This window comes from Podarcis tiliguerta (genome assembly GCF_965153285.1).
Source record: "Podarcis tiliguerta genome assembly, chromosome: 1".
Lineage (NCBI taxonomy): Eukaryota > Metazoa > Chordata > Lepidosauria > Squamata > Lacertidae > Podarcis > Podarcis tiliguerta.
The window spans coordinates 95,580,890-95,599,164 of NC_139534.1; the positions used below are offsets into that span (position 1 = coordinate 95,580,890).

The 18,275-nt window shown below is 39.8% G+C and overlaps 1 protein-coding gene across 1 annotated transcript in view; it reads right to left on the minus strand.

Annotated features, from left to right (window-relative positions):
* Nucleotides 1-18,275, minus strand: part of SPRED1 (sprouty related EVH1 domain containing 1) — an 85,222-nt gene that overhangs the window by 6,514 nt on the left and 60,433 nt on the right. The window contains exons 3-5 of the mRNA XM_083453162.1: nucleotides 14,629-14,797; nucleotides 13,349-13,398; nucleotides 3,510-3,668 (exon numbers count right to left, since the gene is read on the minus strand). Coding sequence (XP_083309288.1) covers nucleotides 3,510-3,668; nucleotides 13,349-13,398; nucleotides 14,629-14,797 — 378 coding nt within the window. The remainder of the gene's footprint in view (nucleotides 1-3,509; nucleotides 3,669-13,348; nucleotides 13,399-14,628; nucleotides 14,798-18,275) is intronic.

The window sequence follows — 18,275 nt, forward strand, 5'->3', positions numbered from 1 at the left end:
TATTTCCTCCACTGCCACCTTTTGGGTTGCTCTGGACAAAAAGGATGGGTCTCAGAAAAGGTAGTGTCTAACAAAGAGCAGGAATTTCAAAAGCAGAAATTATTCAACTCACAATTCTACTTTAACAATGTGAAGTAGGATTTGTGAATGTAACACAACACTTTTGAGATAACCGTGAAGCAGACCATTTTCAAACATGGGTGAGACTCAAAAAAGTCTCCAAATGACAAAGTGGAGAATTAGGAGCTCAGGTATCCATGCTTCTGAAATTCTTGGAACTAGCCCCCAAGTGCAATTCTGTGCATATCTACTCAGAAGTAAGCCCCATTGAGTTTAATAGGACTTACTCTGGGTAGGTGTGACCAGAATTTCAGGCTGCCTGCAGAAAGCGGTTAATTTTAAATCATATTGCAAAGGGTGGAGGATTTTTTACAGGTGTAGAAATAAAAGCCACTTTGCAACTCATGCCTGAATTATTTCAAAATGCTTTTTGAAGAAGCAGTCCTTGATTACTGAAGTACTTGCTTAACAAACACATTAACACTTGTGGTGAGAACTTGTAGCCAGTACCAAAGAAGTTGCTCACTTTGCTGGCACCAATGGAAATCCACAAAACCAAGACAGAAATAACTTTTCCATAACCTTCTAAAAGATCGGCCAGCGATGACAGAAACATCTTTCACTATTAATGAAAATAAGTTTGCTATAAAGTTTTAGTTTATGAGCAAAGATTAAAAAGCAAACAATCCTTTCCCATCCCTGCCAAGGGCAAAAACAAGACACTCCATTATAGGGCAGAGCAAACTTCTGCTGGAATATTTGAGATTCAAAATGGCTTGGCTCAAAGTAATAAAAATTGTAATCGGTCACCCTTGCCAATGGTTAAAACTGTCTAAACAACTAGAGCAAGCTAAATAGGGAAATCTTTGAAATCTAAGTAGAAGATCACTCTAAAATAAAACAGAGTAATGCAAGCCTAAGCTTCAGTAATAGATTGTTCTGGGCTTTAACTCTGCAACCTTGGGGGGGGGGGGATGTCAGGAAAATGAGAGATCAGGCTGAAGTCAGGGAAAGGCTACTTTGCACAAAACTTTCTTTCTACATAGGTATACAGTACAATGGTGCAGGCAACCCCCCCCCCCAGAAAAAAACCTTGGGTGGTGGTGTACACAGTAATGCTGGAGTACAGTTGAAGAGCTGCAAGTAGTAGCATTCACAAATATAAATCTTACAAAGTAGACATATGTGATCTTTGCACACCTGCACATGGGAAATTTCCCTTACCCATGTAGAGAGAAAATCTTATGCCTATATCTGAGGTACTCCAGGATACCTGGGTGCCACAATATAGAATTGTGGGTAAAAGAGGCATAAGATCAACTACAAGGTTAGGAAAGGATAATATTAAATTTATCATGGAGTGCTCTATTTTCACCACAAAGGATTTTAGAGGCTTGACAATAAAAAAAAGACAGCTTACGAATTTAAATGCCAGCAGACATTTTTGTTCTTTCCACCTAAAATCATAACAGTAAACCGACAAAACCAGGGCCTGACTTTGCTTACTAGCCAGCTGCAGTCTGTGGCTATCATTGACCTCTCCTCTCCTCTTGAGAATTTGGGACAGGAGGTCTTGTATTGTTCTGGGCTTCTCTGAGGGCAGAAGCAGTGTGTGTGGCCAGTTCTGCTTCTGCTTGCTCCAGGGCTCAACACAATATGAGACCATCTTGGCTGTGAGTCTTGGAAGACTTGCTCCCTGCCTCGCAGGCCTTTTCCCACCTGGCCTGAGAGGGCAGGGCCCTGGCTGACTCCAGCTACAAAAGCAGACGTTTTTGTTGGGGGGCGGGCGGGTTGTAGCTGATTTTTTGTTTTATCTTTATTTTAGATATTATGATTTATGTGGAAATTGTATTTTTGTTATCTTGTAAGCTGCCCTGAGCATGGCTTGAACTGTGGAGAGCGAGCACACAAATGAAATTACGTATATGTATATTCTTTCTATCCTCCTGTGAGCCTGGAGGGAAAGGGAGATGCTGGGGGCCTTTTTCTCTGGCAAATAGATTTTTTGAGACCTCATAAAATATCCCTTGACTGACAAAAATGTGACTATTTGCTGGGGAATCTTCCCTAGCTGCTGTAATTTTTTAAAATAAGCATTTCTACTGCTCAGGTGGAAAACAGAAGACGAGCTTTGTGAAGTGAAGGATTGTTTGGGTGGAGGAAAGGAAGAAATCAATGTCCAGAGCAGGAAGTGGGTGGGACTGTGACACAGACTGAGCTGCTTGCCTGGAGGCAACAATGGAAACTGTAAAGGGGAATAAGGAAACTATGTGGCCGGGAGGCCCAGGAAGAAGGGCAAGTAGCCTGGTAGGGACTTTAGCATCTTTCGAGAAGCTGTATGGCAGTGGAAAGGAAGGCAGAATAAATGGGACTGAGCAAGTATATGTCAATGAGAAAGGCTGGGTGAATAAAAATTCCTACGTGACAGAAGCAATTGTACATAACAGGCGAGGGAAAACAGGGAAGCATGCAGATGGCAAGGGAGAGGCCCAAGGTGGAAGTTGCTGAGACTGCACATATTTGCTCAATTCAGAAGAAATGGGAAGTCATGGTTTCCAGTTGCATGAGCCACACACACCACCACCACCACCCCTTTCAGCAGAGAAAGGCTTCATTCACACAGCAGTTTATTCCTTTTCCCTGATGTTTCCCTGGTAGTTATTTTGCACATCATAACTGAGCTTTCACACAACATAAAAGCCACTTCTGAAAATATGTATGAGGATATAGTCTAGCGCTCATTTCCATGTTATTTGATTGCAAAAAACCACCCTCTTACAGCCCCCTCCCCCCAACTCAGAAAACCATGTGATTTTGTGTGGTGATTTTCCTGCCTTTTTCACAGGTTCATGCCACAGCTGCTCACATGACGAGCTGTGTGGCAGACTACCAGCATGTAGTGCATTCCTTGCCCGCTTCAAGGCTAGTATTTCAGCATGGAGTAGCAGAATGGTGGTGGCATCTGTTGATGTTTGTTGCTAGTTCTTGCTGTGTGAATGGCCTTTACCGCAACATGGCGGTATAGTGGTTGAGATATGACGGAACAGGCTTGTGTAGTGTGAAAGGAAAGTTAGAAAAAAAGAAAGAAGCACTAGCCTTATAGTCAGTTAAACTAACACAATAAACCCCACGTGTGAATACAGCCAAAGAGATATCAGAAGCATCTTCTACTTTTAAACAAGCTGCAACTTCCCATGACACTGGAACTCGAAGAACTATAGCTTGTTCTAAAGTGGAAGCAGATGCTTTTAACTTCTTCCTGTAGTCACTTCCACTTTTAAGTCTGGTGCATGAAAGAGGGGAGAGAAGGGAGTACGTGAGCCTGAGGCTTGCCATGGCTCTCTAACATAGTGGAAAAGCTTTGGCTCCCATTATAGGCCTAGCCTAGACAATAAAATAACTAAACCAAATTTCTGACAGCTGTTTTTTTCTAGTTGCAGAGCTGTTACCTGGTTGGATTGGTTGTGGAAAAATGGTCTTCTTGAGCTGAAATCTTCAAAGGTTGAGGGTCTTATACTTAAGCTTTTGTAAGAATCATTGCTCACTCCAGGTTCATGTTGGAAAAGATGATCTTTCATTAGCAAACTCGGTATGCTTTCTGGAATAGCCTGGGAATGATAATAAATTTATAATTCATTTTTTTTTGTTGTGCTTGAGTCATCCCAGCAATTCAGATGGATGACAATGCATATGACTTCAATTAAAATCAAAACAAGTCGCATACTAAACATTTACAAAAATTCTATTGTAAACAAATGCCACAGATTACATGCTGGAGGTAGCATTTACGCAGTGTCAAAAATACTTTTAGTATCCCCCTTATGGAATGCTTACTGAATGTACAAGTCACAAACACACCCAGCACAAGAAAAACACTAACAGCCCTTCAGACCTACAATTTCCATGATTGCATGGTATGGATATGGGACCACACAAACTCCATTTCCCAGTTGGTTATTTATACATCTAGAAAATATCACTACAGAGAGGATTGTATGCCATTTCCTTTTCCAAGCAGTGATTGGCACTGAAGACTTGATATTTGTCAACCACCTGACCACCAACTAACCACAGCAATTGCCCCTGGTTCCGGCAGATCCCTGAAATAGAGCAGCCAACCGGGTTGGGTGTGTGACTCACTCTCACTTCTGTAATAGAAGGCCACCAAATTGGTGTGGGAAACTGTGATCACCTGAACACTTATTTGCAAGACCATAATTAGGGCAAGGATTTCCATGGAATTTAACACTTCAAACAGGCGGAATATATATTCTCATGCACACCTGCTGTTTTCAGAGTATATGATGGCTGTGCCTTGATGCAGCCTTTGGCAACCTGCAGCTCTTACAGTCTTAAGACAGCTGGTTGGGACTTATGGGAGTTGTAGTCCAAAATACATTGGCACAGGTTGCCTTAATGTGCAAGACACTACACAAAATCTGTTTCTTGGGAAGATGCTCATTTTGTGAGCATGTTTCTGACAAATGTACTTTACATGCTTACACCTTTCTGTACCTTCAACAAAATGAGACTTGTTAGAAGTACGGTTACTGTGCAGATGGGCACTGTGTTTAATAGACAAAAGATGCTCAGCCACCTCAACAAAAGACAATGTTCTCCACAATTCACTTTTAAGTGTCATTCCTAAGTGCTGAAGGTAGTAAATAAGTAGTAAATTATAAGATAATACAATGAGCAACTCACTTGTTACAGCTTCCTAGATTGTAGAAAACAGTGCTCATCAGGAGCTGAACCGACTATTGTGAAGTCGGGCAGAATCTAATCAATTGTTGTGGAAGAGCATGTTAATATGCTTGCTATAGACATAAAAGGGTGTGTGGGAGGAAAATAACTTTCCAAACTTTAAAACGCCCAACACCTTAGAGATCATTGCTCTAAGATCTATCATATTTCATTGGCTCCTCAAACTTAGAATTTGGAAACTTAAGAAGGAAGCAAAAGTAGACACACTGACTGCATTCTTATGAAAGGCTACATTGTGGTTTAGCTCTACATGGATGAGCCTTCATAAGCCATAGAGACTGTCCTCTCACCAATTGGCCAGAAGGACTTCTATCACAATAGTTTTTGTTAAACTTTAGTTAGCTGCTGGGCAAGCCCACTTCAAACCACAGCTTATGACATTGGCTCGTTTAACACATCCCTATATGCTGTTAATACTTCTAGTGTAATGTCTGATGGGGAAATTCACATACCATGGCAAAATGCACACACTCCAAATATGAATACAAATAGCATATATGCAAGCTGCCTGAGCATCTGCTACCAAAGTTTACCTGCAGCACTCAAGTCCCAATGGTTAATGGTACAGAATTTGGCAACCTAATGTATGAATGACTTCCAATATAAGAAAGGCTATCCAAACCATGGTCTGAAGATTTCTTTGTTGTCTCAGGCATGGACCAACAAATTTATAGTCAAACTTGATCCCAGTTTTATGAAAATCTGGGTGCATAATGGTATATAGTATTTTTTTCATATTCACCCAAGAGTTTATTTTTTTAAAAGAATAATTCCTTCCAATTAACAGAGGAACATGGTCAAGTGTCCATGAGGCTTACGAGAAAAGTGATGTGCAGACAGGTTTGAGATTTCATCAATCCAAATGAGACTGTGTCATTTTTCCTTCCTTTAGAGTTTACAAAAACACTCTCATGAAATAGCTTCTTCTGCAACTCTTGCTACACCAGATGGTGCTGTGGAAAGCTTTTCTGACAAGCACTGTGAGCATTAGCAAACACCAAGCCTTCTTGGGGTCCAAAGACCTTATAGTCCAGTGTACCACACAACCACTAACAATCCAGTATAACTAGCTAGGATCTGCTGAAGCAAGTCACAGCACTGCAGCATGGAGTTGGGCTATAACAGCCTCTGGACTTCAGATACTCCTGTGGAGGCATATGAATTGTCAACATTAAGTAAGCGAAGGCGATATCAGTGCAGTGGGAAACTGCAAACTACACCCTTATTTGGTCTTGGGGGCTATTTATGTGTTATTACCATTTTCAACAAACGCTTGACATCTTTTCTGTAGTTCATACAAAAGTTCAGTATTTGTGTCATGTTCTCAGTACCCATCCTTTTACACTCAATTCCTTAATGTCATAACTCCCAGTAGCTACACAGTCCCTAATAAAAAAGATTTTGGTTTCCAAACAAACCATTTTGATGAAGTATTTCAGAATAGTTCTTTGGATGGGAAACAATTAGTCTAGGTTGTTTTGTCACGGGATGGTTATTAAAACTTAAAAACAACAGCAGCAAGAAAATAAAATCAAGAAATACGGTTCTGACAGTAAGAGGCCCAAACACAGGCTACTATTGTATTGAAAACAAGACTAAATAAAACCAGCAAAATATTTTTACAGTATAAAAACGTGCCACATTAAATATAGTGTTTGATGGTCTCTATCTCACATAAAACACAGACATAGATGCACAAATCCGCACTTCTTTTCTACTGCCAAAGCAATTACGCACCGCCCACATTCAATATCCCTCAACCACAGCACTGGCATAGGCTAGCAAGTATCATCTATGAAGTAACCTACGCCAGTTTTTAATGCACAACGGAAATCTGGTTTGCTCCCAGCTGCTGGTATAATAATTACTGTCCTATGGTTGCTAAGAGATACTCTGACTTTTTTCCAAGACTATTAAAACATTTCTGTGTGCACAAGCAAAAGGATGCTGGGTAAAAGCAATAAAATGACTCTCCAGCTGTAGAAGCCCAGCAGAACTCAAAGCCAGATGACAGCTGTAGAGAAAATGAAAACCAGACTGAGATCCTCTCTTCTTCAAAACTCCTCTCCTCACTTTTCCCAGGATGAAGGTTGGCTAAGAGAACGCAGCACTCTTCTGCAAGCCTTGTTAAAACAATCCTCAATTCCTGAAGAAGTGATCTGACAAAAGAGTAAAGGAGACTATACTCTCCTACCTCTTAGAAAAGGCTACATATTTTCTAACGCTTGTGCTTATTAGCCCTTTCATAAGACTGTATTTTTAAAAGCAACACCCATATCCCATTTGAATTATGAATTAAGACTCAAGTTCAAAATAACCTCTGCTTTAGTGGTTCTGCAGAACAGAGCAATTACTTTCAATGCCAACAGCTGTTTCCCTACAATTAGTTGCATATTTTCTGCCCTACATCCTGAATACCTTCAGCAGCGGCCTAGAATCTGCAGAATATTTTCCGGTCATTTAAGACAGAACATTTCCCATATAAAGCACATCCTAAAAGCATAGCTGAATTACAGACACAACACTTCCCTTCTTTTAGGATCCCAAATGAATGCAAACTACAAAAGCAAAACAGGAAGAGTATCTTTTGAAGAAGCAAAAAAGGATATAGACAGAAATCTTGTGCCCAGTTTACTCTCAATAAAGTTAATTCAAAACCTTTTGTACTGCAAGCAAAGTTCAATTCCTGGCAGGTGTGGATCAATTCAATCTTCTTGCAAACATAGACATACTAATCTTCATGCAAAATTTGCCTCCTAAATTGAACAGCAGTGATAAGAGCACTCACTACAGCTTCATGGGGGATTAGACTACTTATAACTGCAAATCAGCACAGAAAATTTGATGCGACTAACAGATTTTTGTAGAGCTTTTGAATTTACCTAGCTAGGTTATTGTGTCATAAATTTCTACAGACAACAGTCTGCTCTATGAAGCCTCCAAATTTAATTACAGAAACTACAGCAGTAGACCAGTTCACACCACTTGTAAGAGTTCACAAACCAGACAGTTTCCAACCTGCAAAAGAAAAACAATTGGAGAAAGGGAAGACATTTCCTCTGCAGTGAGCATAGAAACCAAGTGGGCTGGTGGAGTAAGGGCTGAATAATCCTACAGGAGCCCATTCACCTATCTATAGTGTATGCAATTCCTTGCTGCCTATGGCTGCCAGGTGAGCTGTCATAAATTCTGAAATCTTTTTTAAAAAATCAAAATGAACAATTAGTTTTCTTTTTGCAAAAAAAAAAAAAAAAAAAAACAAAACCTGTGAGCAAAACTTCAGTGGCTTTGGCAATCTGCAGCAGATAGTCTGGGCAATATTCATTACCACTATACTATAGCAAAAAGGTGGCTTTTTAGTACTGTACTGTACTTTGTGACATGTTGTTCAGTTCATCACAGAATATAGCATCTTCCCCTTTTTTAGCATACAGAAAAATACCCTGAGAGCACAAACTCCTGTTCTCCAAACCTAGGATATTGCAGTGCAGTCGAATGGTCAGCCATTTTATGAAGGCTGGCCAACGTGTTTTGACATTAATTCAATTAACGAAATAACATGTTAACAGAAGTTTCCACTCAAGCTCCAGATTGCCAGGAAATTACAACCACAGTCTTAGCAGACATGTTATTCCGGACAAAATGGATATGGCATCCTATCTTGTTAGTTCCAGCATCACCACTACCTTTATGCTGGTTGGCTGCCGGTGGCAAAGTGGTGGACTTCCCAGATCTGTCCACTCACTGAATAGACAAATAGACAATATCACCCACACAGAATAAGAGCTGAAGGCTCCCCTGCGCCTTCAAAAACTGTCTGACTGAAATCTTGCTGCTGTGCACTTCAGCTGTATTTCCCTTTCCCTTCATACCTCTCAAAACTATTTTTACTCATTTCTTATTTCTTCTGTCTGTTTCCTGTCACACCTATGCTTACCTGAACTTTAAACTTGAAGGCTCAGGCCTGGTCTGTACTTTCATATCTCACTTGGCCATTTTTCCACTGACCCTCTCTGCCCAAAACTCATTCCCATTCTACCCAGCATTCCATTCAACACCATTTAACTTTCTCTCAAGAAAGGTTCATACCGAGCGTGTATGTGGAGGTGGGGGTGGGGAACACCCTTATGAAATGTCACTGACTAACTTTAGCCAGTAAAACAATTTTAAAATATAAACTAAAAACATGTCAAACAACTCATGGGTAAAGACACACACAAACCATTTGCCAAAGTCCACAGTACACACAGGACAAATCTTTTCCCCACAATCACCCCAGCAAAGCCTACGGAACAAAAACAACATGCCAAAGTCCACCCTGGCATCATGGTTGGAAAGTTCAGGATCTGGCCTGCTGGCCTGATCCTGTTCCTAACTTGCCCTAAGCAGTTTAGGAGATGGTTATCTTAGAACAGCCTGCACCCAAACTAGCTGTCCCCTGAAAGCTTGAATGTGCCTCTGGACTCTGTACTAACTTGGGAAATTTGGGTGTCCAGAGGCACATTTTATTAATTTCAGTTGGTACTCCAGCTACCTTGCCACGGTTGTTTGTGCACTAGTGACTTCCAGACTAGGCTATTGTGATGGCTAAGTGGAGCTGGTTTGCAGGGCCTTCCAGCTGTTGGCTAGGACCAATGATCTTATCAGATCACGCCACAGGTGCCAAATCGCTGCGGCCTTGAGCACCCACAAAATTCCCCATGAAGAGGCCAGGCACCCACAAATTTAGGTGCCAGTGCCATGCCCGCTTCATAGCATCCATGGCCCCGGGCATCCATGGTTCTGGGGCCAAGTTGGCACTCCTGGATCACACTGAAACTTCATGAGTGCACACGGTTGTCAGTGCATATCTAGGCTCAATCCTAAGTGCTGATGAAAAGCTTTATAGCTTTAAACCAGTGGTGGAGAATCTCCAGCTTGCGGGCCTAAATTAGGTCTGGCAGACCTCTGAGATTGGCCTGCCTTGGCACTTTGGGCTAATGAAAGCCACTTTTCTTAGTCCTGATGCCATATAGGCAAAGAAACATTTCCCCTTTCCAGCCAATGCTTCAATACACTCCTCCTTTTTTTTTTTCTTTTAATGTGTCCACCACCCACTGCACATCTGTTTTATCTTGATTAAGCTTCAGCTTGTTTACTCTCATCCAACCCAGACCATCCTTCAGACACTGGAACTAGAAAAAATAGTAATCAGAAATTTAAATTTGCAGTTACAGAACATAATTTTTGTTTTTAAAAAAACCAAAACACATTGCCAAACTGCCTTGACTTTATTATCGGATAAAGAGATTAAGAGTTCCTGATTAATCCTGCTACTTTTGGTTGGAAATTCCTAATCAGTTCAGTTAAGCTAAATATTTAGAAGTGAATCCAAGACATAGGATTTTCTTTGCCCTGGGCATTAACATATTTTTAACAAATTACAGAACGTCTGGGGTTTATTTTATGATAAAATGTTCTGCAGAAATCTCAGCATTCTTGGAAAAAAGCATTGATTTTTACTCTCAAATTTTCCAGGGAGATGGTTTCTGAATCTTGCACTAGAATCAGATTTTCATCCATTAGAAAGCTCCAGTCTAAATTAGCAGACAATCGGTAACCATTAATTTTTATTTTCCCCACTGGACGAGGTTCCTCTTAAGTTCTGCATAGCCTGAACTCACCCTTCTAAAAGCTAAGCCAAAGCAACATTCTCTTGCTCTGTGCTCTCCACATAGGTCCACATTTCCCAGAATCCTACTGGTTGTCCCCACCCCCTACATTTGTTGCAATCTAAATTAATTTTTTTTCAAGCAATGCACGAGCGTTCCAAACGGGGTCCCTTCAGAGCATTTTACAGATGTAGTAATAATTCCTTGCCAAAATCAATGCAAACATTGATTCTATCTTCTTAGCAATACTGTAACAACACAGCATCAATGAAACAGTCATTTTGTGATCAACCAAGATCCCAAGCTCTTTCCCCCTGTTGCTGAGCCCCCGGCCGAAAACAAAAACGTCTCTTATCACTCGAAGTTCACAGCCTTCTACTTGGCAGAACTCAGTTTCATTCCATTTCCATTACTGCAGTTCTTGAGGTCACCCAGTTCTTCCTGTGGAACTTCCTCATCCTTATTCTGTATTAATAATGCCTCCCAAATTAGGATTGTCTGCTAATGTCAGGACTCTTACTTCCCTTCCCAAACACATTACATATAAATTATTAAATAAAACCAGCTGGGTAATTCCGCAGTGACCAACATAAAAATCGTAAGATTCTTTACAGAGTATTTTCTGTTTTAGCTAATATTATTTGAACTCCAAATAACACCAAACTATTTGTGAGTTAACTGGCTTGATCTTCCCTACAAAAATAATAAAGAAGTATGCCACAAGTAGTTTAAATGCTCTTATTTTTGTGGTGTTTTAAAATAATGTGACCCCGACAAAACAGTTTTGTAATCTCAATAATTTATCTGTAACCTGGACAATTGTTTTCTCTAAAAGTAGGGGGCGGGGAATCTCACCTGAGGCAAAATACACAAGGAGCTAATGTTTCATGGGCAAGTGTGAAAATTTATGGTAATTTTTATTGGAAACTATGGAAAAACGGTTGTCAGGCAAACACATAACAATTCATTGACAGACACCCATAAATAAATGCCTCCTAAGCAAGGCCCTGGGCCCATGACACTTCACTATGCATTCACAAGTTGCAGGTCAGCATCAAGCCCGTGTGGGAACTGTAATGACCACAGGGATTTACATTTAGCTGTGGCAACACCCTAATGATCTGTTTCTTTTCAACCCATCATTTATCATCATTTGCATGAAAGACAAATGTCACCGAAGTCCCCATATTATTATTTTTTTGAATAATGGATATCATATTGCATCACTGGGCCAACCATTATCCCTCCCCCTCCAATTTCTCATTCTCAAGCTCAACATTATTGAAGTTGCCAACTGACACCAGTATTTCAGTTGCTGTTTCTCTGAAACTTTCTTCCAGGATATTCACATTTCTCATACGGACATCATGTCTGTGGTGTTTGTTTTTAATTATGTAAAAAAACCACACCACAACTTGATATTTTGTGTCCATTTTCCAACCTTTAACGAGCGTTTTTCCTGCTCCCTGAGGCAAGGCAAGAGACCTTCACCTTCTGAGGTGATGTTGCTCTATCTCTAGGATTGGCACCCCCAGTCTGTGGGCCAGTGTTGGCCCACCAGGCTTACGCATTTGGCCTATGAGGCTATTTTGGGCAAACTATGGCCACCCACCCTACACTTTTTCATCTTTGCTTATCAACATTTGTGAATGTTGTTAAACAGATGAAGCACACCCCATCTGATTACAGAAGGGACAGTATAGTTTATTCTCAGTTAAAATATATGAGAATGTGTGATAATCTTGATGATGCAGCCTGCTGCCTATAAGGATGACACAGATACTGCCTGAAAGACCCACATGTGTTGCCAAGTAATGATATGCTTTTAAAAGCAAAGACTGGCAATTTTTCCCATTTCCAGGCTTGTAACTCATCTTAATATATGGCAATTAAGTCACACACTTACGAAACAGTGATCTACTTGTGTGCAACAATCTTTGACTAAAAACAAAACAAAAACCCCCACTGAAAACGCATCACAACTTTTGGGTTTTCCAACACTGCAATGAGAAAGTAATATGATCCTTATTTAGATACATTCCAGGTTAAGAACCGACCTCCAGAACGAATCAAGTTCTTAATCTGAAGTACCACTGTATATCTTTTAAAAGCGATAGACTATCACCACACACTAAGACCATGGCGGAAAAGCTTTCAATTCACTACCTTAGTTAAAGTGAAGCCTGTCTGATAATCCAAACTAGAACAAGAGTTTCCAGCTCATGTGAATGAAATCCATAAACTCTAACCCTTGATTCCCCATACGTCCACTGGATTTCACCCATGGATTTTTTGTAGTCACTGTGTATTACTTGTCTACAGGAGCCTTGGGAAGAACACTGAAGTACTAATGATCTTGCTGTTGCTTCTCATGTTGTGTGACTGAACCTCAACATTGAAAATGGGTTACTGGTTTAAATCCTGATGAGGCCTGCCTGACATTAAACCCTTTAATCCACATGCAATCAGAGGACATTTTTATAATACTACAACCTTCACAAGTATCAGTTTTGGCAATGAACATTTTTCTTCTAGAGCTCAGCCTTAATTCAAATTAAGCTTCAGGCACTTTAGCACCCCTTTGCCTTAGTTATATCCGCTCACTCTTTCATTAACACATCTAGGGTAAAAAGAAAGAAAGAAACATCTCTCAAACAAAGCAATAGCTTATATCTTTGAGAATTAAATATGACAAAGAAAAGTCACCCAGCCTAAACTCTATAGTTACAAGGCAAGACGGTTCACGTGGTTATCCTTCTGCAGATTTAAAGTTCAAAAAGTTTTAACGAATACAAGTAAGACTACTTTCAGCACTGAAAACTCCTGTCATCTCTTACGATACAATTAACATAATGGAAGCTTAAAGCACTTACTGGAAAGCCATCTACAGGTACTTCAATTTCATCATGTGACGTCAGACAACCTATGGAAGAATAAGACAAACATAAAAATCTCAAGTTTCTTTCAGATGTGAGAGTTGAGAATTTAGTAGGAGGCAGCTTCCTATGTACCCCTAGCCAGACTCTCCATTTTTTTCTGAGACAACTATTCTGAGTGATAGGGGCTCTTTTGGAATCCAGGCAGAGATCTTTCTCATCACCTAAATTTTGTTATATGGGAGATGACAGGGTTTGAACCTGGGACCTTCTGCATTCAAGGCATGTACACTACCAATGTCAAGTTCAAGCAAACAGAGAATTATGTCTACAACACGTATCAAATTTCATTTTGATAATTCAGGGCTCAAGAGAGGCATTACATTGCAGTGTGTTTAATGCCTTTCCTAAGCCGTATGAAAACTGGTGTGGGATCAGACAGGGGTTTGAACTTTAAATACAGAATGGTGTCCTGAATGTGCACAGCACACTTCATCCTGGTATTTCAACATTCACGAAAGCTAGTATGTTACAAAACATACAGACTCAAAAACAAAAGACACACGCTGCTGATCAAGGTTGCTAAACCTGAAGGCCTCACTTCACTTGGCATAATATGAACTAAACACATTTGCAAGTAAATAATCCTCTGGAAACTATTCAAAATCGCAGCTCACAGCAAAGCATCGTAGAAGCTAACAGAGTGCCAAGGAAGAAGGTTAGTTAACGTTATACAAGTGAAATCTAAACAATTAGATAAGTGGCCAATGCTCTATAAAAGGTAGAGAAGGATGTTGACTCTCTTTGGTAGCTTTGTATATGGCTTTAAAAATATTAAATACAAATTCGTGATTTGCCTCTTCCCTGGGTAAGCAGGGATTATTACCATGGCTGACCTGCACCATCGTGTTCTATCTCTGCTGTAACCATTGCTCATTACCCCTCAGCCACATAGACCAGCTCTGTAGGAGCTGCTGTTGCTCTCTTGCTCAAGGCTGAAACAGGTGCTTGCCTTTTAACATTAATGAATGTACATTAACACTGTGCCTAAATGTATAATAGTTATGCTTCTGCTCTTCATGTTTATTTTGAATATTAATGGGGCTGCCCAGACTGGGAAAAGAGAAACAACTGCCTGTAGACAACCAGTCAAAAAGGCGACCAGCACAGTTTTATTAACGCATATAGTATTACATCGTGCGTACTATAATTGTTTTTAAAATATTTTAAAATTATTACTATATATTTAAAAATGCTTATGAAACAGAGATTCATACCTTGGGAAAGATCTTCTACCGCCCTGCGAATGCCTCTATCAAATGCTCTTGCATCAGCAGGACTCTGAAATGTCAGGCCAAATTTTTTGTCATCTATTTTCCAGTGGTGAAAAGTTGGCGTAACCTTATTGTAAATAAGGTCCTTCTTCAACGTACACTCCAAAACCACCTGAAAAGCAGAGTTAAAGGAAAAACTTAGCATAAGGGACTTCTGTACACAACAAGGTTTAAAAATAAAGTCTACTCTCAAATGAATCATGTCATGGACCAATTAGCTCCTCCCCAAAAAAGACAAGTTCGTGAAAAAAACCATTTATATATAACCTACTTGAAAGAAATTTAGTTTTTGCCTTAGTTACTGGCTGTTCCCGATTCCAGGCTATAATACAGCAATACCAATGCATTTTTTGTGAGTACACAGTGACATGGTTGGCATATAATGCTAAACCATGATTAACGTTCACCATAGTTAATAAACCACAGTTGAAGCCAAGGCACCTGGCAGATGATCACTTAAACTCCAGCTTATTACACCACAAAATAGTTAAAAGCACCAACAAGAGCAGTCAAACCTTGAGAGTGGTTTGATTTTGATTTTTGCTGCTCTTACACTCATGGCTACAGCTCTTTGGTTGTCACAGCTCCTTAACTATAGTTAAGGAGGAAGCCGGAGTTCACACATAATGCCAAGATATGGTTCGAGTTAACCAAGGTTTATAAATCAACAACAACAGTTTTAGCATTATGTATGAATCAGGCCAGCTTGTAAACTTAAACAAGTAGGTAAAAGCAACTAAATGTATGAACAGAACCCTATGAATCTACTAAATTTAGAACTTCATGTCATTGCCCAGGATTCTTATCCCACAACAAATATAATAATAAAAAAAATCCTTCCAGTAGCACCCTAGAGACCAACTAGGTTTGTTATTGGTATGAGCTTTCTTGTGCATGCACACTTCTTCAGATACACACAAATATGACAGTCTTGATGAGCCCACAGATGCTTTGTGCAGTTTATTCCAGTGTAGATATGTACGCACAAACATACTTCAGTTTGTGTTTGGGTGAATCAGAGGAGATCTTTTATAATGTTACAAAGGGAGGTAACAGTTAATTACATGCAGAATACATGTCGCAAACCCAGGCTGCCTTTTATTAAAAGAAGACAAATTATGGCGAAGGGAATTTGAAGACAGCAACATGGCCACTTTCCTCTTCCACTCTGACTGGCTTCTCACAAGCTGATTTTCCCTTTACATTGGCTCGAAACACTGCCCAGGTCTTGGACAATATTCTCGAACTGTGTAGACAGCATCCTGAATCAGGAGTTGGTGAAGAACTGGTCAAGGGGTTATTGACTGTACCTGGTCTCCCTTCTCCTTCAGTCTTTCTATTCAATTTCATTCAATCACATCTTGCCTTTCCTCCAATGGGTTCAAGGTGACATACATGGCTCCCTGCACTATATCCTCACCCTGTAAAAGAGGTTAGGCTGACGTATGTGTAATGCCTGGCTAAAGGTCATCCAGTGAACTTCATGGTTGAATGGGGATTTGAACCAGTGTCTCCAATACTCAAGCAAAACACCACATCCATGCCCACCTCTCTCATCTGACTACTCTAATCTTACTAAGTCTCCAAATGCTGTGAAAGGATCCACTTTGGAAGGAGAACACCATGTAAAAGAAAGGGTGTGCACAATTTCTCTTTGTTCAGAAAGTCATGAATGGTGAAGTTCTTCCCATGCCTTCTCTTTGAATTCATTTGTCTTGCTGCGGTTAAGCAAGGATACCAGAATAAATGTCTCATTATTAAACCGGAAAGGAAAAATAAATATCATCAAGTCTGTGGCATTTGAAAATCTAAAATACTGAAGCCTGGATGTATGTTTAATTCTGCATATAAAAGAAACTCTCCATTGATGTTTACATAGCTTAAAAGAGCAGCAGACCTGTCCAGGTTAGAGTGGAAGGTAATTGTTCCAACTAGACTGGCTGGAGCCAGATCTCGGAAGGGAAGTATAATAAAGGAGGAAGTGTGCAATTATGTCAGGGGTGCTTTGTGAAAAGAAAGAAGAAAACCCTTCACATTCCAACAGAGATCTAAACAAGCTGGGTAAACAAGTCCAGAAATAGTCTCTGTCACTCCAAAGTGAAATCCATATCCTGGGTGCTATCACTTTTCAAGGTACCTGACAGGCTCTTTGTCAATAACATATCAAGCTAACATTCTTATTCATGAAGCTGTACCCTGTCTTTTGCCACAAGTTATCTTCAACTAAAATACAGTGATTTTACTGTGTATCATAACACCACATCTCATCCAGGCTGAGCAAGCAAACCTTTTGCCTGAATTCCGATTAAAACTCCTTCCTGGGTCTAATGCAAATGTTTTTTTGTGCCAAAGATCACACACATTTTCAGCTATAGCTATATTTTTTATGTTTTCCAGCAATCACAATGGCAAAGGCATTCTTCATAATGCAAAGCCAAATATGTCTGAAAGCTTAGCAAGTAGAATCACTCCCCAATGTGTTTTCTTAAAAGCTTGCTCATTTTATCACTTGCAAGAACCAGCTCATGATTTTATCTATCTATCTATCTATCTATATCATCTAGTGTGTATCCTGCTATCTATTTTCTCTGAAAGTAATTCGTCTCATTGCTCCATTTGTAAAACAAAACGAAGAGAGGTTTTGGGCCATTGCTTTCTATTTAGTTTACCTTGAACCACTGGAGTTCTAGCCAATTCATTTCTCACTGCCTGAAGCCTTGGTGTGATAGAGGAAGTGCTGTTACAGAAGTCAGCCCTATTTTAGAATTGCTGGTGTCAGGTCAAAGACATCTTAAAACAAAACAAAAGCCTGATAAAGGAGAATGGATGGTCTGAGGAACAGAAAGTACCGTGAATCAGTACTGTTGAGGAAGATTCTGAGAGGAACGTTCTCTAAAAAGAACTAATGAAGTTATTTCCTTAGCAAAGTTCATCAGCTACTGGATCATTTCAGATATGAACTACAATACATGGCCATTATGAAATTTATTGTAAGTAATGTTTGAAGGGTGGTAAAATTATGCTTCATCCATTAATTAAGACATTTGGTTCATTTTCCAACGAGGGAATTCCAACTGCTCAAAGGTTACTTGGATTTTTTACTCAATTTTCCAGGAATTTGCTCAGTCATGAAGACTTGCTTTCCCTTTCTATCCACCCACCCTTAATCACCTCATCAAATGGTATGGCATAGGAAGGGAAGCTTGAGAAATCTCCAGTCAGTCAGAGTCATGACATCCTAGCTGTCGTGCTGCCTGGTGCTATCACTTCATGTACAGGAAGGGGCTGACGAATGAAACCCCCATTCCTGGAAGCATTCCTATTGTTCTATTTTATTTTAAGAATAAGTTTTAACTTGTGTGATGCTAGCTCTGTTTTATGCCACTTACATCCCACTATTCCATGATAAAATTAAACTCATGGCAGCTTATTTTATGTGTGTGTGTGTGTGTGTGTGTGTGTGTGTATAATATCTGTATGTATATGTTATATACATATATATGTAAATGTAATTATATATATTAAATTTTAACTTTTTAAAAAAATAAGCACATTTAAGAAACCAAGTAGCATTTTAAATCACCATGATA